This window comes from Centruroides sculpturatus, unplaced genomic scaffold (genome assembly GCF_000671375.1).
Source record: "Centruroides sculpturatus isolate CEXI.00-Female unplaced genomic scaffold, Cexi_2.0 scaffold1108, whole genome shotgun sequence".
NCBI classification, from domain to species: domain Eukaryota; kingdom Metazoa; phylum Arthropoda; class Arachnida; order Scorpiones; family Buthidae; genus Centruroides; species Centruroides sculpturatus.
This window is the reverse complement of record NW_019385232.1, coordinates 138,306-161,468: the sequence shown is the minus strand read 5'-3', so window position 1 is coordinate 161,468 and position 23,163 is coordinate 138,306. Positions and strand designations below refer to the sequence as shown.

The window sequence follows — 23,163 nt, the reverse complement described above, 5'->3', positions numbered from 1 at the left end:
TTAGGGCTGCACTCCCAAACAACCCGACTCTTATTTTGTTTGTGAAACATAAAAAAATAATTTTTTTATGATATAGTAAACACAATTATTATTAAAAAAAATTTTTTTTAGGCTCAACATCAGCAAAACTTCAACATGGCATCACAGGCAACAAATAAAAATTTCAACATCAAATAGGTTAAATGTCATTACAAATTTCTCACTACACAACTTTTTGAACACCCTGTATCATCTTATATCTTAAGTATGTTTACAAGATATAAGCATAATTGTTTTTTTAGCAATTCTGTGACAGTTTATACACTAATATGAATGTCTATATGCATATTAATTACAAATTGTACCTTATCTGTAAGAAAATTATACATTTACATTTATAACAGTGTAGAATTTTTAAATTTCTATTGAAAGACAAAGCCAGTAAACTGAAATATCACATTCATCTTTTTCTGCAATATACAAAAAATGAAGTATTTCATACAACATATTTCATTATTATTTTATAATTGGAATAATAACTATATTGAAATAACTAAATCAAAACTGGAAATATGTTCAAATTTATGTTGAATAATTAGGTAAAGTCAACCACAACTTACAATACACATCCCACCATGAAAATAATACAAAAAGAAACCCATTAATATATAAACATAATGATAATAAGCAATCTCAGTTTTATATGTAGTAAAAGGAATAGATCATATAGCCATTATACTAATAATCACTTTCATTTATATTTAATCCCTAAGTTATCCCATTTAAAATGCCTGTCATCTACAACATTTAAAAACTAAGTTTCAATACTTAAATAAAATCTACCTCTTCTCTTGATGTTTCTTCTCTTTTTTATGCTTTTTGGAATGCTTCTTATGCTTTTTCTTCTTCTTTCTCTTCTTTTTTGATTTATCGTCCGACGTATCGTCAGTGTCACTGTTGGATGATGCCGAACCCGACTCTTCTTTTTTTCGTTTTTTATCTACAATTTTGATACCATAAATTATTTAAAATTTTTGCATTTAATAAAACTTCTAAACAAAATAAAAAAATAAATACAACAAACAATGCTAAGGCTAACAGTTAGCAAAATTAAGACAACAAATGTCAACATCTGACTCATCACCAATTTAAAGCTCTAAAAGTTAATTGGTTGGACTGATTACTGACATCCATCATTAATTTAATTCTACTGCTCGTATTCATTTACTTATGACTTATTGTAAAATAGATTTGAGAATTATGTTTATTTTTAAAATTGTTTTCTTTGAGAATTAATGCTTACTATTAAAAGGCACTTCTGCCACATATATTAAACATTTTTGTTATTTTAAGCATTTATAGAATCCTTTATTAATAATACATCAATTATTATAATCATTTTGATTTGGTTCTAATGTTTTCCCAATAAGCAGCATCCACTGTATACTAAATCATAAACATTAAAAACAAAGGAAATCAAAATAATAGTAATATTTAAATACCTTTAGGTTTGAGTTTCAGAACCAATTCTCCACAGTTCCCTATTTTGACGTCAACGTAGGGGCGACTCGACTGATCCGTCTTCTGGTTTTCTATTTCCGATACTACTTCTTGTCCCGATATTACACGTCCAAAGACGACGTGGACTCTAAAATACCATCGTGCGTGTTTAATTTGTTTGATTTTGCCAATACAATTGTGATTAAGAAATGTTCTCTTACCCGTCGAGATGAGGTGCCGGCTGGGTTGTACTGCAACGAGAACAGGGCACGTCAGATCACTTCCCTCTTTACGGGGATTCATGTAGCACTGTAAGACTCTGTTTACAACAGATTTATACACTCAGCCCTTTAAGCCTATCGCTATTCTAATATTTAAATTCTATATCTTTTTCTCATCCTATTACTTGACATTTACTTCTCCCAATTAAAACTAATGACCTTATCTTAAATGTCTTTTTCTTTATAAATATTTTTCTATTTTTTATTTTCCCACCCCAAGTTTACTCACATGAAAAACTGTGATCCATTGGTATCTTTTCCTCTGTTGGCCATCGACAGTAAATACGGCTGATCATGCTTCAATTCAAAATTTTCATCTGAAATATATTTTGAAGTATTTATCAATATTATGAATTATTCTTTTGCAACTGTAATAATAAATCAACAATTTTTTTTAATGAAAGCTTTCATCTATGTGAGAAAGATAGAGAAATTTTTAAAAAATTTTGAACTTGTCAAAAAGTAAGTCAATCATCATCATCAAGATCTTCAAACATACTTAATCTATTGAAATGTTTGTTTGTTGTAATAAACACTGAAAATTTTTTCATAACTATTTTTCATAACCTTTGTCCCGTCTAGACAGGGTTAGCTTTATCAGTCTAGACCAGGGATGGTGAACCTTTTTGAGTCTGCGTGCCACATAGTAAGCATACTTTTCTTTAAAAATGTTTGTGTGCGCATTAGTTTTAGACTTCGAGTAACTATATTTAAATTTGGCCGAATGGCCAAGCAATCAAAGTGGTAGCTATCGCTCTTGTGGAACCGAAATCAAAACCCCCCAGAAAATTTTCAGGTGGGTATCCATTCTTCACCACCTGGCTGTCCCATTGTGGACTTGCTAAATAAAATAAAAAAGCCCTCTTAGTACGCACAGGGCAAAAAAAGTTTTAAAAAACTATATTTAAATAAATAAAATAATATGCTGTAATTAGAGTAAATGTACAGAACTTGATTGAAAAAGATAATAAACCGAAATCATATAATTCGTTGCATGCCAGATGATTTCTTCAACGGGCCACTTTGGGCACGTGTGCCATAGGTTCACCTCTGGTCTAGACTATCCTATTACTAACAACTCTTTCCTCTATTACTAATTTTAATGTAACTTTCCCACAACTTGTTTTCAAAATTTCTTCAGTTTATCTTTATCATTCTCAAATCTTAAATTTAAGTTCTTGATGCTCTCTGTTACTTCCACTTCTTCTGTTCTCATAATTTAACTTCACCAACCAACACTATTCCCAATAGTTTATCATCTTTACCCTTTCACCTGTAGCATCTCTAGTCAAAATATTTCTGACAATCTTTCAACATTACACTCATTATTCTAAGCACTCTGTTATCAGTTTTTCTAATTTATATATCCTTTATGATAAACAGATTAAAATTTTGAGGATAACTGGCCAAACTATTGTCCTATAAAACTTTTATTCTAATCAAAACTTTTCAATTGCAAAGAAATTCATTAGTCTGCCATCACTTTTTTCATTTTACAGTGGAACCTCGGTATACGACCTTAATTCGTTCCTGATGTTTGGACTTATACCGAATAGGACGTATACGAAACCAACCTTCCCCATAAGAAGTAATGTAAAAATGATTAATCCGTTCTCATGTAAAAAAATGGCTGGCTTTAAACACCTCGCTTTCCTGGCTCGTTCCTGCTTGATTTTTCACGAGATCAACATGCATCGTTTTAGCTTTCTCGCAAATATCTGCTTCTGATACGCTGTCGCCAGCATACTGTTTTTTCAGTTATCCAAAGCAAAAGCAATTTCTCAACATGATCTAATGTATTCGATCTCTGTTTAGAAATTTATTTAACCCCTTTTGCAACATTTTGCAGATTTAATAATGTCTTTATTTTTCACGATTGTCAATATTGTCGTTCTCGGAATACGGTATGCAACAGTTAAATCTCAAACACACATACCACCTTCATATTTCTCAACAATCTCTTTTTTCAGTTCTAATTTGATTCTAGTCATTTTTTAGTTTTCTGTTGCTTTTCATTTGCCTTTTTGCAATTCATGAATAATAAAAATAATAAAATTTTACTTACAAATTAAAATCAGAAGAAATTTAACAAAGTTATAAACTGTGGCACCGCGAATGTCTAGTCTGGTGTAGTACACCGATAGTGCAACTTGTTCATAGATGGTGCGTATAATTGAATTAAGTCATATACCGAGCAAAATTTGTTTCGTCCAAACAGGATGTATTCTAAAGCAGACATATACTGAGGTACCACTGTACATTTATCTGAATTGTCACATTACTTCTAATGCTAGTAGAATGCTTGTTGCAAATATTTAGAATCCTAAATATTTGAATTTATTAATCTTTCTCTTATCTATTCTCAAACTTATCCTTACAAATTTTTCAAACTCCTCCTTATTCCTAATCTTTTCTAGTTCCTATCCCCTTAATCAACATAATCACACATTAAGTGATTTGATTGACATAGAAGTTCTGGCTTAATTGTTCATAACATATATCTATGAAATTATATAATCTGCAAGCAACACACCACAATTCTTCTCTGATTAATTCCTACAATGTATCATTTAATGGTAATATGAAAAGGAGAGACTTAAAGTTGATCTACAACAAATTTGTATTCCTGCCTTAATTTTTTTTTGTACCACACTGCCTTACCTTAATGTTTGTTCCAGCATTCTATATGTATCATTAATTAATATACTACTACTCATGTCTTTCCTCCTAAGAACATCCTGTATCAATTCCTTACAATCCTTACCATAAACCTTTACCTAATCTATAAATATCACAAATAAAGTCTTAGTAATTTTGAAATTGTCATTATTTGTTCCATTTTTTAACACTATGTAGTGCAACCACTCGACCACTTGGCATTTTTCATCTTAATTTTTATTCAGTTGAACTGAATAAAAATTAAGATGAAAAATGCCAAGTGGTTGAGTGTTAACTACATAGTGTTAAAAAACAAAATAAAGTCTTCCTAATTTCCTTGTTTTTCTACTACAATAGTAACCTAACTATGAATACTAAATTTCACTGTTGATCAGCTGACAAAAACCACTGATTATTACCTATGCTAGTCCTATTTCTGTCTTTGATTTTTATAAATTATATTTGGTGACAACAGCTTGCCAAATCCCAGGAATAAAGGAAAAATAAGTTTTAAAAGTAATAAGTGATCAGAACATAATCATACAAAGATGATTAATCTAAACAATTTATAGTAACTTTTGTATTCGAGCACATTTTTTCACTGCACGTGCAGTTTGAACTTCGAAACATCACTCAAACTCCTATGTAAATTTTTTGTCAAGTTTTGCATTCAAACTCTGGCACAAGGCACCACTGTAAATTTATTGACAGGAAACTAATGGAAGACTAAATGTTTATCATAAAATAAATTTTATCATTAGGAAAAATAGCATTCAATAGAACAATCATTATAAAATAAGAAAAATGTGAATACATTCATCTGCATTATTAATGTATAGATAGTATATAGCTTACACAGTATATGATTAAATAAATAAATTACATAGTACCTTTAAAGGTTCCTCCATATATTGACTCTCCTCCGCTTCCATTTCCTAGAAAAGTATTTTAAGGAAATTAATTCATCAAATCAAATCTCATGCAAAAACAATGGCAATTGTGAAAATTCACCCGCAGTTTCTGACACTTACATCATGTTACTCATGAACAATACTCTGAAGAAACTCTGAGTTTTTTTATAGGATACTGGGGTAGCAATTTAAGGCATTCTGGTAGTATTATATGATAGGAAATTGAATCACAGCTGTAATCATTCACATATCTGTCTGAGACAAAGCTGTGTGCAGAGTTCTGCAGCAATCAGACAATTCTATCTGGGTGTATAAGGTGTTTTTTTGGTCAACAAGTTTATTCTGGAGTGAGCTAAACAGATATTTTTAGAGATTTTTTTAAACAAAACTTTCTAATAGAAAGAACAGTCATAAATCAGAAATTTCCAAGCAAATTGAAATTATAACTAATACACAGACTTTTCACACAACAAACAAGTAACAGTCCTTTCGGGTCAAACACATTTCTTTCAGCAGAAATAAGGAAAAACAACTGAATTGGTGGCGAGAAATGTTTTTAGCTATGTTCTTTTATTACCGTACAAAATATAATACAACTGAAGTGATCTGTAAAATATTTATTCTAAGTGATTTAAAAGTCAAATTTTCTAAACAAATTCTGAGAAACTTAAATTATTTCAAATATTCTGTACAATAAGATAATTATGATTATCGAGAGATATGAACATTCCTGTAACTTCAAATAAAGATTTAAAACTTCCAATATTTAGTTTTAAACTCTTATCATAATTCAAACAACAATTAAAGCAAATATTTACTTTTCAGATTAAAAACAACCTTCCTTTCAAAATTTCAGTGAAACCTCTATATTTGTCATTAATCTGTTCCTAAGGATCTAACAAATATGGAAAATGATGAACATAGAAACAATTTTTCTCATAATAAATAACTGATATTCAATTAATCCATTCCCATCCTAAAAAAGATACAAGAATAAAAACTTTGTTGTTTGTAAACTATCTTTATTGTACTAAATAAATAAATACAATACAGTGGTAGAAGAGGAAGAAGAGTAGGGTTATTATAGTTTAGAAGAAGACATATCATCAATTAATTCCAATTATGATCTCAACATATTAAATTCTTTGGCTAAGTTGGAAACACTAGAGAGGTTGGACCGAAGTTTTCATGTCTAAAACATGAACGTTGAATGCCACCATCTTGTAAGCTTAGAAATTTGATAATGGCGTTTAGAACATCGAGCATTATTCCAATGATGTTCCAAACGCCATTGTCAAACTTCTAGGTTTACAACATGGCAGTGCTCAACGTTCATGTTTTAAAAATGAAAACTCTGGCTGCAACCTCCCTACTTCGTCCATTTTCAGACTTATCAATTAATTTTTTTTATCTCTATTGTTGTTCTAACAGCTTTCCTTTTTGCTGTTTTTCTTCAGTACGCTTTGTTGGAGCCATTGGAACTTGAGTTTTTCAAAATAATCAACGTGCGAAACCAAGAACACGCACAACTGCACAAAACAGACTGATTAACTATAGCTATAGTGTTGCCAAGTCAAACTTCAAATTTATAGCTAGACATTTTAATAAAAATATTCAAATCATATTGTTTCCATTAAAATTGTTTGAATTTTATATCTAGATAACATTATAGGTAATTTGCAAAGCTTTCATAAATCCACTAAATCTAGGAAAAAATTAGCTAAATTGGCATCACTAAGGGTGTGTTTACTTCTGAGTTAGCAGTGCTAATTCTGATAACCGGATGTGACGTCATTAGCACGTGTATTCGTGCTTGCTTGTCCAATTCAAAAGTGAACACATACGCTAACAAGAAATATGGCTGTTTCCCGCCATATTTCTTTTTAGCGTATGTGTTCACTTTTGAATTGGACAAGCAAGCACGAATACACGTGCTAATGACGTCACATCCGGTTATCAGAATTAGCACTGCTAACTCAGAAGTAAACGCACCCTAAGCTAACACAGCTAGCTAATCGGCATGGGCATGCGATTGTAGCACCACTGCCGGTGATGAAAACGACGATGAATACAGAAAATACTGACGAATATGGGGGAGTCATCAAAATGTGATGAATATCGAATATTACAAATATAGAGGTTCCACTGTATAATCAAATTAAAAAGAAAACCATTACAATTTATTTTTTAAATCAAGTCTATGGTAAAACACTTTATAGTTAAAAATATTCTTGAAAATTAATTGTGTTCTTAAATTGTGTAGTACCAGTTCAAAAGTGCACATTTTCAAAAAGCTAGATACGAAATTCATGAACTAGATAATGCGGATTTACAGATTGAATTGCAAACAGCTCATAAAAGTCACTAAATCTTTAATAATTAACATGGCAGCATTTATAAAATGCATGCTTACCAGCTGAAAAATCTCCTCCTTGAATCATGAAATTCTTCACTACACGATGAAAAATCACACCTTTATAATGAGCAGGTTTCCCAGTTGTCTTCCCAATTCCTTTCTCTCCTATATTGAAAGCATTATATAAAAGTCATTCTTGGAAAGTTTATAAACTTTCGTTGTATAAACGAGTATGATTTAATATTTATAAAAAAAAAATAAAATACCTGTACATAATGCTCTGAAATTCTCACATGTTATGGGACATACATCCGAAAAAAGTTCAAATACAATTCTTCCAACTGTAAATTGGAATAATTTTGTAAACGGTATAAAAGGCTATTTATTATACAGCATGATTTATCAATATAAATATCAAAATTTTATTTTATTTTTTGATCATTTACAAAAGCAATTAATTTACAATAAACACAAGATCTACTATCCATTATTTTCCACTTCTAAAAATTGTAAACTTTACAACTTATATTATTCTACATTCTTTTTATGATATTTAAATATGTATATTTTCATGCCGGCTTCATCCTTAGACCAATTAGAGTACAGTGGATTCTTGATCTATTGTTTTTTGCCAGGACTCAAAGGGAAAAAATGGCTGATGTGGGAAAACAATTGACATGGGAAATTTATGACAATGTTTTTATTGTTTATTTTGTACAAAATGTGTATTTTCCAGTGATACACTTTCTGTAATATTAAACGATATGGAGCATGTGCACGGACGTTCATTTATTCCAGAGGTCCCCAACTTATTTTTATCATGGAACCCTTTTCACCTTAATAAAAATGTTGGAACCCTACAGATATCAATACTAGGTAGTCACTTTACACCAAAACAGAAAGTAAAACTACAATTAAATATAATCAAAATTAATTAATTAGAATTAAAATCAAAGCAATTGAAAATTAAAACAATATTTTTAAAAACCATTTAAAAGTTGTTTTGAAATTTTTAAATTGTAAATCAAATTTATTTTTAAATTTACATTATTTGTGTGCAGTGGTGACAGAACATTTTGCTTTTAATATATATGTATACTAGCTGTACCCGGCCATGCATTGTTGTGGCTCAAAATGTATCTATTATAAATGTATAACAATCCCCGCGGGGGAAATTTGAAAAATTCTTTCTTAGTGTACAGTACATTCTCTTGACATACCCTATTAAAACACAATAAAAAACTGCATCTAAAATAGAATAATAGAAGACCAGTTCTTCACAGTAAGCCTTAAATTTGTCCCTCTCCCCCACAGGGGGAATTTCGACATCTATATAATATAAAAACGTGCGTATTAGAATGAAACATTGTGTCAAAATTTCAAAGCAATCGGTTAATAACTTTCGGAGATTTAAGATTTTGAACAAACGAACATTTACATTTTTATTTATATAGATATATTAAAAGCAGAAAAATAAATTGTATAAAAAATACAATTGTTAAATCAATTTAACAATTGTATTTTTTTATATGTTGGATCCTTTTTAAGGTTATAATTTTTTAATGATTTTATAGCTTTAGTTTATGTTTTACTGTTTTTATGGTTTCCATTACCTTGTCAAACATTATATCATGATTTCGGTTTGTTCTATTACCAATAAATAGGCCCCACTCTTTATAAAGCTATAAATAACTTTAGTACGTGTATAGTCTTGGATCGAATCCTTGTGTGGTCATACAAGAACTTGATCTGAGACTAGAACAATTACATCTCACCTCCGAAATCTGCATTGGCACATTCATACATCACTAGACTCAACGGATTTTATTGCGAAACCCCAAATTTTTATTGGCCGAACCCTAGAATTCTTCATAACACAAGTTGGGAACTCCTGGTTTATTCTACATTTTAAAAAATTGTTAAAAATACTGAAATTTTTTCTATTTTCTTTTAGTAAGAATATTTCATGTATTGACTCTTTTCTTGCATTTGAAAATGATACAGTAGAAGTCTCTAAAATGTTAGTGAAATTATAAATTTTTGACACTTACAATATGTTGATTCTCTTACAGAAAAGGGTTCTGACTTTTCTCATTTGTCCAGACTCATGTCTGGACAAATCCCCTACCTCAAGACAACACAGAGTTGCCAATCTTATGAGAGGAAATCATTGTATCTGCCCCTTGAAATTATTATTTCACTTAAAATTATCGTACATCAATCTTAATTCTTTATACTTATATCCTTTATCCATAGAAATATTAACAAGGTTTGCCTTATGTCAGAATATCCTATTTTTTATTTGCAATCTCTTCTTATGACAAAAAATTTTACACGCCATTTTACAATGAAATTTTCACAACTCTCCCTTATATGAGGCAAAACAAATCTCTCAATGAAGATAACCTAAAATTTATGTTTTTTCATACAATTTTAACATACCAAACATTAACAAATTATTATTAACAAATATATACCATTCCTTTATATACCGTATATTCCAGCATATAAGACAACTTTTTAACCCAGGAAAATCTTTTCAAAAGTTGCGGGTCGTCTTATAGGGTGGGTGCTGCAGTTGGCCGGGACGCCCAGGGTATGGATAGAGATAGAGCGGCACTGTGCCCAGAAAAACACGCTTCTTTAACCTGTCTGGCCCGCCCTTGTGTGTATCCTATTACCTCTTTCTCTTCATCTCAGATCTCAGATTCTTTCGTACCTCTTTCTCTGCCTCTCAGATCGCACTCCTGAGGACTGCAGTGAAGCGGCGCAGGCACGCATATGCAAGATCTGAGAGGCAGAGAAAGAGGTACGGTAATAGGATATAAGGGCAGGCTGGTATGTTGCAACATCTCATTTCAAAATCGGGTTAGAATCGATCTTTTTCTTGAAATAAAAAAAAATTACTGGGAGAAAAAAATTGATAGCAAAAAAAATGCTTGCGATCGATGATAGTGTGTTTTTCTGCCAAATTTTTCCTACCCGAAAGGTCACGTGGGAAAAAAGGGCACACAATAAAAACGTTATTTATTGCATCTTTTGCAGCTCGAAGAAATTGGAGAACATATTTTTTTTTATTTTTTGAAAAATTTTAAAAAAATCAACCAGAGGGCATCTTACAGAATCCATGTGATCATAGAAGGGGAAATAGGATACAAGGGCGGGCTGGTATAAAAATGTCCAACAGTCAAGTATATCCCAAAATCTATATTTTAACTATAAAAGTCGGGGGTTGTCTTATACGCCGGTATATACGGTACTTTACTTATTTCATACACATAAATCTTAATTTTTCCAAATTTTTTAAACTCTAAAATTTTTAGTCCACTCCTTGGCATAGGGAGTCATGACTCCCTATGCCAAAAGTTTCAGTTCTAGACAGTCCACTAGATAGAAACTATTCTAAAGTTACTACATTAATAGATTTTATTACATTTTGTACAAGTAAAAGAATAATGGCATTTCAACAGAACATTTATTTGCACAAATATTCTTTTCACATCAATTTGAACATTTTATCGGTAGGTCAAAAGTCAGTATCAAAGAAGTTAAATTCAGCAATATTAAAGGAAGAGAACATAAAAGTAAAATTTAATGACAAATTTATTAGGGAAATCAATAACAATAAAATTAATAAAGAATATAATCAATCAATAGAGGATATCAATGAATCATGGAATGCCTTTAAGGAATGTATAAGGAAAGCAGAGCTGCTGCTAATAACATCCCAGAATACATTAGAAAAATTAGCAAACCTTGGATGACTGATAAAATTCTAAATATTTTGGAGAATAGGAAGTTTGAAAAATAAACTAGGATATAAAAATTTAACAAGATCTATAAAAAGATAGTGTAGAAAGGCTAAAGAAGAGTGGCTTAACAAAAAATGTGAAATTGAAAGTTTGGATAAAAAAAAATAAAATAAAAGAACTCCATGAAAAAATCAGAGAAGTTACTTTTAAAAAACGGAATTTTCAAGAACAAGGTATATGAGATTTAAATCTTGGAGACAGAAGAAATAATGAAAAGGTGGTATATGGAAAGGAATTATTCCAAGGCGACAGGGAGGAGATTGAATCTCCCAGGGAGTTAGAAAGCCCACCAATGCTCAAATGGGAAGTTGTAAAAGCCATTAATAAACTTAAACCCAGTAAGGCTGCTGGCCCAGACAATATATAACCACAATGGATGAAAGTTCTAGATGGAGGCATTGAAGCCCTAGCTAAGTTATGCAATGACATCTATGAACTGGGATACCTTCCTGAAGACTTCAAACAGTCTATATTTGTTCCAATCCCCAAAAAACCAAAAGCAAACAAGTGTGAGGATTTTAGAACCATAAGCCTAATTATTCATGTGGCAAAGATTCATCTTGTTAAATAGAAACAAAGGAAGATGGAATGAAGGCATAAGTGTAACACAAAAAGTGGTTTCTAAGAGAATAAAGGAACAAAAGATATTTTCAATCTGAAAACTATTATTGAAAGATATAAGGAAAAACAGAAATATTTATCTATGTTTTATAGACTATACAAAGGTGTTTGATAACATGAAACATGATTACCTTATTAAATGTCTATTAGAAAAAGATATAGATGGAAAGGATGTCAGATTACTTGCCAATTTATACTGGGGACAGAGGGCTACAATAAGGATTGGCAAAGAATTGTTGCAAAACTTCTTAATACAAAAAGGAGTTAGGCAAGGTTGTGTGCTGTCTCCAATTTTGTTCAATCTTTATACAGAAAGAATTTTCAGTCAGGTCAAAGATCTAAAAGAGTAAACATAGGGAGCAGAAATTTCAATAATCTTAAGTATGCTGATGACACTGCTATTAGCAGAAAATGAATGGGATCTAATAATGCTGATAGAGAAAATATCAAAATCGAGCAATCAATTCGGACTAACACTGAACTTTAAAAAGACCAAAACTATGGTCATTTCTAATGAGAAAGAAAATCCAAAAGTAAATATTAAAATCAGAGAGAGTAAACTGGGGCAGGTCAAAAGTTATGTCTATCTAGAACATATCATTACAGATGATGGAAGGAATGATAAAGAAATTGGAAGAAGGATTGGAATTGCAAGGACTGCATTTACAAGTGTTGACATCAAGGAAGATTAGTATACAAACAAAAGTTAGGTTGGAAAAATGTTTGGTCGACCCTGCTTTACGGAACAGAGAGTTGGACAATGAATGCAAATAACAAAAAGAAATTAAAGGCATTTGAAAGGCATATGGATGATTCAAAGAATGCTGAGAGTTCCTTGGAGGGCAAGAACAAATGAAGATATCCTGGAAAATCAGAAAAGAACCATACTAGTAGTAGTAAGGAAAAAAGTGAGTTATCTAGGGCATGTACTGTGACACCAAAGCCTACAAAAACTATTACTGAAGGGAATGATTGAAGAGCAAAGAGGCAGGGGTATGCCAAAAATGAATTGGTTCAACAACATCAGGAATTGGACATACTTAGCATATGAAGAATGCTCAAGAGAAGCACAAGATAAATCATGGTGGTGTGAAATTGTCGTCAACCTCCTGACAGGAGAAGACACCTAAAGATCAGTAGGTCTAAAAGTATAGCAGTTAGCAATCTCAAAAAGTATGACAAAGGTATGCCTTTTATACCTTATATCTAAAAACTTCCAAAAATTTAGTAGCCCTCTAGCAATGAAAAAGACATGAAATGTCAATGAAAAGGTAATATGTATAAAAATAGTGATTGCAAATTGTTTTTTCCCCCAATAATTAACAATTGATTTCAGAGTAAGACATATTTATGAAATTATTGTACAAAAACCCTACAGACATTATCGTATATCGTACAGTGCCCAAAATAATTGTACAAATAAATTATTATTGTACAGATGGCAACCAAGACAACATGCAGCCAATAAAGTACAATATTTTGTAAAGCAGTACACAAAAGTTAGTCAAAAATCACAATAAAAACTGGTTAACTATATTCAAAGGATTTTATCTGTTAAATCTGACATGCTTTTATTTTTAGTACATGAAAATCAGTGTTTCAATTTAGCACCTTCTAATGTGAGTAAAATGACTGATGTGGGATAATATTTTTCTTTCAGTTAAAATACAGAATGAACATTGTGAGAATGAAAAATATGGGAAAAATTAACAATATATATATATATATTGGTCCTTACTTGGGACTGGATAAAATCAATATACATGCAGGAAAACAATTGATACAGGAATGATTGATGGAGAATCCACTGTATTTTAATTTGAGAGTCAATGTTTTAACAATACAATCTTCAGTTTAAATATTCTAATAAGATTTGCTAATTTATTATTGACTATTAATGCCTAATAATTTCTAAAATTATTGTATTAAATTTTAATCACTTATTCCAAGAATTATTACTATTTAAATTTTAATTAGCTACTTAAAATTCTGATAATGAATTTTTAAAATTAGAAAGCATTCAATAATTAAATTTAATATGAGACGGCATCTAATGCCTCCCTCTAGGGCCAAATTTATTAGAAAGCATTCCTCAAAACTCTGGAAAAGATATACATTAATATTAGATTTTATTGTTAATCAAAACATGAAGATATGTACAGATAATCCTTGGTTAACAAGCTTTCCATTAACACACTTTCATTTTAATGCAGTTTATTAATTACGGCAGTGTTTCATACAATATGCCAATTTCTTGGTATATCACAGTTTCAGAGAAGATTGCTAGAATATGCTTTACAGAAAATTTGCTTAATGCACTACTTTTAAAAAAAATATCTATCACATTAACCAAGGACTACTAGTAATTATAATTTTTTCAATACCCAATCTTACTGCTGCTAATTTTATTTTTACCAGAAGTTTAGTATAAAATTTTCAAAAAATATAACCAAGTTAAATTTTTAATTTATTAATTTAATGATGAAATATAAGGTATCTGAAAAAGAGCTGACAGATTACAAGAAATATTATGTATTTAGGGAAAACAGATCAACACACATGGCTTTCAACAATATCGGCAAAATGTAAAAAGTTTTTCCTGCATTATAAAAACACAGAATGCTACTGTTTCTGCAGGTAGAAGTTTTGGATAAAGCTTTTCCTAGCCAATATATGAAGAGAGAAGGACCATTTCAGTTTCCATCTCTCTCCTGACATAACCCCATTGAACCTTTTTTATGGGGTTTTTGAAGGATCTGGTTTATGAAACATGTGTTACAAACAATGAAACATTAAAAGGTCACGTAATAACTGCAGTCAGAACTGTCACTCAAGACACGTTATGCGACGCCTGAAGAGTAAGTATTATCTCGACACAGATATCAAGATTTCTTAAAGATGAAAAACCTTTTTGAATCTGCTCATTAATTAGAACAAACTTTGTAGTCGTATCTGTCTTCCTAAAATAAATTTTTGAGTTTCTACAATTTATCAGATCTTTTTCAGACACCCTTTAATATTGAATTTATTTTTAGAAGTAGCATTTAAAAAATTAAAATGATTTAATTTAATGTCATAAATTTGTCATTAACAAAAGTTGGCATATCTTAAAATTTGAAAAATACTGTAACAAACTCACGAGGCTGACCGCCCATTTCTACATCAAAGAAACATCTCGGCCTGTAATTTTTTTCAACAATCATCATTACCTAGAAATACACACAAAATTAATTTCTGACAATGATTAATTTAATTAATTTATTTAATGTGTTAATCAACTATATATAAAATCAATTTAAATAAAAAGTTTATCTTAAATCAATGTAACTTTGTAACTGTTTTTATTTTTGTTCTATTATTATTACAGTAGAGCCTCGATTATCCGACTCAATTGAAGACTGGGGTTGGTCGGATAATTGAAAAGTCGGATAACCAAAAAGTATGAAAAAATCCATTATTAGTGTAGTATATTATTATATCCCATGTAATTAGTATATCGCTATTAACCTACTTCGCGTTGAATTTTCATCGACGTTAAGCCTAACAAAACTTTTTTAAATAAATAATCGTCGCTATTGTATCGTTAAAAATTAGAAAATTAAGCCTCGTTTAAATACTGGCTCCCTTTCATGGTCAAATGAGTGTTGCCAGCTAAAACACGTAAAAATAATATTAAAGTAGCCAAGACATAGCCAAATATTGTAGCGCCACATCACTAGCGGACATTTGAAATTTACCGACTAGGACGGTCGGATAATCGAGGCTCTACTGTATTATTATTATTATTATAGTGGAGGTGGAGTATATCCAACCTGGCTTATATACCATTGCATAATGCTATGCCAAACCAGTATCAAGGCAAAGCATTATGTTTATGTGCTGTTCATGTATGTATTTGTGTTTAACTCTTTTACTGGCACAACCAAGACTTTTTCATGCCTACTATTTTTAGTAATACCGACCCTCCCGAGAATATTTCTTACTTAATAAAATCTTGACTACTGTTCACCAAAACTATTTTTTTCTCAAATACAGTAAAAACTGCTTAGGTGACCACCTGTCAAAACAGGCAAAAATTTCTGGCACAAAATAGTTTATACATAGTCTTCATATAAATTACCTATACAGTAGAACCTCGAAAACTCGGCTCTCGATAACCCGGCACTCCGGATAACTCGGCCACACCCTGGCAGGGCAAAAAAATCCTTAGTTAAATTAATTTTCATTATAGACAGCTTTATAAAAGTATAAAAGCTCTCATAAAGTATTTTTCTGAGGTCTGTCTTATCAGGTAAATTACTGTACACAGTGTATTCATTAATTTTCATTTTCATGTAGTAAAGGCTCTATGCCTTCATAAAGGACGTACTTTTCCTTTTTTTAAGGGTATTTGGGCAGTTTATTCTCTGTTGTATTCTCAAGCAAACAATACATACAAGTACAGTACAGTATTTTCTGAGGAAACACGCATACTTATCCTTTTTTAACCCCATTCCTGATAACCCGGCATTTTCACAAACTCGGCCACCCTTCGGTCCACATTAGGCCGAGTTTTCGAGGTTCTACTGTATTAAATGACCACCTGTGTAACGCGACTGTGGGCATCGAATTTTGGTCGGAAACAACATACACAACTCTAATAAGCGACCACTTCCGCAAACATATCTAGTCTAAACTATTGTTTGAACCCATCTCAACAACATTTCCCCCTCCTAATATAATGAATTAGTCTAAACTCTTGTTCAAACCTCCCTCCAGCACTTCTCCCCTCTTGAAATTAGGTGCAGGTGTTAATGAATTTAGTCTAGCTATAAAGGAAATTCATTTCAGTTTGTTTGAAAATGTCTGATAAACGAAAGAAATGCAAAATGCTGTCATTAGAAGATTGTATTAAAGTTATCAGAGAAAGTGAAAATGGTTTATCACAATGGCAATTAGCGGCAAAGTGGGTAAATGCAATTTATTGTACAGTAATACCCCGAACTTACGCGATAGGTGAGACCGAGCGATAACCGCGTAAGTCGAATTCGCATAAGTCGGGGTATAATTTCTCAATGTGTGTAAAATCCAAGTCGGACGTATGTAAGCTAATAAATGTTCTCGTTAATCTCATCTCGTCTTTTGATTCGTTCGCGGTTGTAAGAAATCACCACATAGAGTCTCTTGAGTCTCCGTAGATATAACAAACACAGAAATAAATAACACAAAATAAATTGTAGCTATGTGTCGATTCTGCGCGACACGTCTGAACATGTAAGTTGAACAATAGTGTGGAAAGAATAAGTAATCAAGAGTTGCGTGGTGCTCAAACAAAAGACAAATCGACGAGATTTGAAAATCGCGTAACTCCGGGTTCGCGTAAGTCGGGGTAGCATAAGTCGAGGTATCACTGTACTGTAGACCTACAGTATTTTTCTTACAAGGAGAGCCTACGGCTTTGGGGTAACGGATTTTGATGATCTTTGGTGTAGAGGTAGTACACGATGTGAGTGTACTACCTGTAAAATACTAAAGTGCAATACTCAAATATAATCGAGAAAATCGAACTTAAAGTTTTGTTAGCACTTTATATATAAATTATACGTATTTCTATTCGAGCGTCCTGTGGCAGAGTGGTAACGAGTCTGATTCATAAGCTTGAGTTCTCGGGTTCGATTCTCGCGTATAATTTTTTTTTTAATTCATAAATACTTATAATGTATTTATTTATTTACTCATTCATTTATTTCTTATTATTTATTTATTTTAATTTAATTTCTACTATTCCAAGTCTAATATTTTTATACTTTTGTTGACAATAACGGCGCATTCTTGACACCTATGTGTCAACTTTCCCATCTAATTGTTATCACTAACGGTGACCGATCTAATTCTCACTAGGAGCGTTTTTTCTATCGGAGTTCTTTTTCACTCACTCTTTAACAGTTCGTTTCTAAATTTCGACACGAATAGACGTATTTGTGTAGTAAAACTTATTTTGAAAAATTATTTTATAATCGAAAAATGTCGTCAAGAGAAGCAAGTTCTTCACGTTGTGACGAAAAAACTGTTGATGATACCTTTTAAAAAAGCAGCATTTATTTGTTGTTCTTGGTGTAGACAGAATTTTTGTTTTGAATGTTTTTATCATAAGTATCATTCACGATCATGTACATCTGACAATGATATGTAATTATATAATATTGCTTCAATAAATTATATTCGTTTTTCTTGGTTATATTTGAGTTTTGCACTTTACAAGTTAGTATTTTACATCACTGTATAAAGAGTTATCATCAACAGTTTTTTCGTCACAACGTGAAGAACTTGCTTCTCTTGACGACATTTTTTGATTATAAAATAATTTTTCAAAATAAGTTTTACTACACAAATACGTCTATTCGTGTCGAAATTTAGAAACGAACTGTTAAAGAGTGAGTGAAAAAGAACTCCGATAGAAAAAACGCTCCTAGTGAGAATTAGATCGGTCACCGTTAGTGATAACAATTAGATGGGAAAGTTGACACATAGGTGTCAAGAATGCGCCGTTATTGTCAACAAAAGTATAAAAATATTAGACTTGGAATAGTAGAAATTAAATTAAAATAAATAAATAATAAGAAATAAATGAATGAGTAAATAAATAAATACATTATAAGTATTTATGAATACACATTATAAGTATTTATGAATATGAATATTTATGAAAAGTGTACACGAGAATCGAACCCGGGAAATCAAGCATACGAACCAGGATCGTTACCACTCAGCCACAGGACGCTTGAATGGAAGCACGTATAATTTATATATAAAGTGCTCAAAAACTTTAAGTTCGTTTTTCTCGATTATATTTGAGTATTGCACTTTAGTATTTTACAGGTAGTACACTCACATGGTGTACTACCTCTACACCAAAGATCATCAAAATCCGTTACCCCAAAGCCGTAGGCTCTCCTTGTTAGGTGTATAAAATATTGTAAACAATACAATTAATCAGCTGATCTCATCATTTGATAAAATGTATTTATTTTTTTTGAAGCTCATATACAGTACATGTACAATAAATAGTTTCTGTATCATACAACCTACATTATTTCTGCAATATTTTTAGAAAAATAATATCCAAGTAATTTTCACATGCAAAATATTCAAAAAGCAATAAATGTATTAATGCAAAAAAATCAGTTTTACAGAAAACCTTCCTTTTTTGATTCCACAATTGTCATTGATGTAATGAAATTAGATTATGAGAAGAAATAATACAATCATGTTTTTATTAATTAATTTTTCTTGTTGTACTTAAGAAAATATTAAATATTTTTTTAAAAATACAGTATTTTTAAAGTTAAAATAGGATTAAACTAATGAAAACCAAAACCAAAGTGGTGGAGAGATACAACGCGCTTCTATATCAATGACATAATACACATAACTGAAGAGCGAAGGAAGAGAACCAAGTTGAATTAATTAAGTTGGAAAAAAAAAGCATACATTATAACAAGAAAATGCAAATACTGGTATTAAATCTGTCTTATAAAATCACGATGACTTCTGTTAATCAAGTTATCTGATAAAAATAAAATACAGCACCAATATAGCTCTATCATTGAAAAAAATTCACTTATTTTTGCTCACCTTGAATTTTGCTTAGTATAAATGGCTATAAAGTGTGCAAAATACATGTGGAAATACAGTATTACAGCATCACCTGTGTTGGACATTCACCTGAATAAAAGACCATTTTTTGAAAGGAACCATGTATGGTCGCCATACACAGGTTTTACTGTATATATGTCTTGTGATAATGTCTGTTTCACTGTGTTTTGAAATTAATGCATTTTTATTATTATTCTTATAAATTTGCAATAAACATTAATCAAATTTAGCATATAGCTTGTCCACCATTTTTAATTACAATAATAAATTTCTTATAACAAATCATAAACTGAAAATATTTTAAGAAAACAAAACAAAGAAATTTCTTAAAATGTTCAAAATAAGAATTTTAACTTGACAAGTTATATAATTTAATATGTGAAACTAAAAATATTGAAAATAGACATTAAGGAATGTACTCTAAAAGTCAACAAAATATAACACAACAATCCTTTGTGAATACAGTGAACTTCTGTACAATGTGCTCCCCTGAAACATGAATTTGTATAACAAAAAAATTCTAATTTTGTTGTCCAGAAGTATACGTTTTCTTTTTCAACTTCTAGGTCTAGGTTTAAACTTGCCTAGAATTGTCTGATAATGCATGTCCCAATAATGCAATTTCCTATAATATGAAACACATCCTCATGTTGTACAGGTTGTTTTTATTCGTACACAGGAATGTGATGCATGGACGATCCACCAAGAGTGAATGCTTCCTGGGAAGTCTTTTATAGGAAACTGGCCCCTATTTAGGTGTTACTAACACAAAGAAAACCCAGAAAATGCCACTGTTGGCCAGGTGTGAACTCACAACCAACTACCAGTGTTTGGTGGTTTTATCCACAGATTATAAAGATATTTAATGCAGTATCTGCTGTTAAATACACTTTAACAACAAAACTAAAATTCAAATGTTTTCGACATCTTCAAAAATATTGTCTTCACAAAGTTAGATTCGGAACAACAATGACATTAAATCATATAAAATTTACATATGGCAAATATAAAAATTAAAAAACCAATTTTGAAATTTTTTTTAATTACAAAATTATAGAATAAATACTTCAAGAACTGGTAGATATTAAAACTAAGTTGTTTTTGATCACTCACATCAAAGAACAAATAATTAGGAAAAAACTATATAACACTGCTCTGGCCACATACATAAGGAATGACAATGTTCTAGTCACTTACAATACCAGACTGCTAAGCCACAAAGATGATCTGGCATGATTAATTAAAATACAGGTAACCCCCGTATAACACGGGAGTTACGTTCCAAAAAATTGCCGTGTTATGCGAATCCATGTTATACGAAACAAAGAACTAGTGCAATAAGGGGGGTTAGGTTCCAAAAATTAAAAAACATGCTGTTAATTAAATCCTTATTTAAATCGGATTTATTATTCATTTTTTTCATAGGTAAAATACTTATTTATTATTTAAGTAAATATTTTACCAGAGGATTATTCATCTTATATGATGATCTCAGCATGAGCATCATCAACTGGTAAGTTTTTGGGTGCGTTCATTAATAGCGGTCACTCTGCAACAGGAGTGTGCTGCTGTTTGTAGGCATTTAGGAACGATGGTGAAAGAAAAATGGCGGCGCCTGCACTATCGACAGTATCGCGATGGAGGAATCTATAATTCTAAAATGGGCTTTTAGAGGCAAAAGAAGGGTCCCAATTGTAAAATTTAACCATTAAATGGATTATTTGTTGAAAGAGCATTCAAAGTAGCCACGAAAACAATTAGAATGCTCGCGCGGAGTTATGCGGAAGTATAAAAGAACACACCCTTTATTACATTTTATGTTGTACGAGGGTTTTACCCAATTCCCGAACCGTGTTAGAGTGAACCCGTGCTATAAAACCACCGTGTTATACAGGGGATGTTCCCAATTCTCGAACCGTGTTAGAGTGAATCCGTGCTATAGAAGTGCCGTGTTATACGGGGGTTACCTATACTTGGGAGTCTAGAAATTTATAAGGTTATGAAAAATAGGACTGCAATCAACTTCAGAGAATTAGACAATCTGTCAATGGCATGGAAAGAATTGTTTGAACTATAGTAAATCATTTAATGTATGCTCTCTAGTTTATTAATCAAATATTTATTATTTTATTAATTATATGATTTTTTTCTTTATGATATGCATTCTCTGCTTAGGGCAAATGCCCAAACTTAGGCCGTTTAAAAATTCAATTTGGTATTCTGTTCTTTAATATGCTTCTGTAACCTGAAGATGTCCAATTAAAACAAATGAAAATATTTGTTATATTAAATATTTTTGATGTTTGATTAACTGGTTTGGTATACAAGTGTGTTTTTAGATAATGTGATATAGTGTTTAATTTTTTGTTGCTCAAGAGTGAGCATATTAAATCAATCAAACCAATAATAATATTCATTTTATGATAAGTAATATAACTTTTATTCAAAATATATTTAATTAACCACTCCACTTGTAGTTATACCTGAAAGATTCATCAGTAAACTGCAGCCTCTAAACTATCAAAGTTAATAAGTCAATCAAGAGGCACATGAGGAAACTGGGATAAATGGATTAAAGAAGTGGGAGATAGTTCTACCCATATAAAAAGCATCAGCGTGCATCTTGTGAAACAACTAGAATGGATGATTAAATCTCCAAAAAAGTGCTGCAAAGAACAAAATCAAGAGATCCAATTTGAAAAATTATACTCCAGAAGAAACCGACGGCAGGTCGACAATTCCACCATTAACGAACACAGAAAGACACACTAAAAGATTACTGACATCGTCAACACATTCATCACAATCCTCCAAACATGGAAGCCCAACGGCGGCAAATTTCAGTCGCCATCTTCCTTGTGGATACAACGTCTGCAAGCAAGTTACGTTTTAGGTACAGCAACCAGTGCCCACAACACTTAATAGTCGGTGTGCCTCTGGTAGTCGTGTGAAGCGTCCAGGCGGAGGCAAGCCCACACCCCATCAAAGTACATAATATCGAGTACTCCACAGTCGACGGGGCTACTCAAAGCCGGCTCAATCACGCGGATTAAACAGTTAAAAGCGATAGTCCCAGAAGAGCGGGCAGCACGAACTCCCGATCGCGCTCGGAAGAGGACCGATTTCGGAAGGCTACGTCTCGCCAAGGGTCGCACGTAGAGATACGGTTCCTCCGACTTTTTTGCTCCTACCGGTACGGTCTACGGCTCCATTCGGGTCCCAAAGACGTCATTCGTATCTGCAATTGTGCATTTACCGCGGCATTTGTCAGAAATGCATACACAACAGGATAGAAACATTCCAGGAACAAATAATCAGCTAATAAATTAAATTCGCGTGAAATAAATTCAAAAACAAGATGAACGAAGACGTTTCCCTCCTCCAGACTCAATTAGGCAATTCAATTTTCC

The 23,163-nt window shown here is 31.5% G+C and overlaps 1 protein-coding gene across 1 annotated transcript in view; it reads right to left on the bottom strand.

Moving 5' to 3' along the window:
* The window catches only part of LOC111636502 (peptidyl-prolyl cis-trans isomerase G-like), a 49,029-nt gene that overhangs the window by 25,464 nt on the left and 402 nt on the right, over positions 1–23,163 (bottom strand). The window contains exons 2-9 of the mRNA XM_023381767.1: positions 15,258–15,327; positions 7,952–8,026; positions 7,743–7,850; positions 5,309–5,353; positions 1,990–2,077; positions 1,701–1,730; positions 1,482–1,627; positions 823–979 (exon numbers count right to left, since the gene is read on the bottom strand). Of these exons, the coding sequence (XP_023237535.1) occupies positions 823–979; positions 1,482–1,627; positions 1,701–1,730; positions 1,990–2,077; positions 5,309–5,353; positions 7,743–7,850; positions 7,952–8,026; positions 15,258–15,324 (716 nt within the window). The 5' untranslated portion in view covers positions 15,325–15,327. The remainder of the gene's footprint in view (positions 1–822; positions 980–1,481; positions 1,628–1,700; positions 1,731–1,989; positions 2,078–5,308; positions 5,354–7,742; positions 7,851–7,951; positions 8,027–15,257; positions 15,328–23,163) is intronic.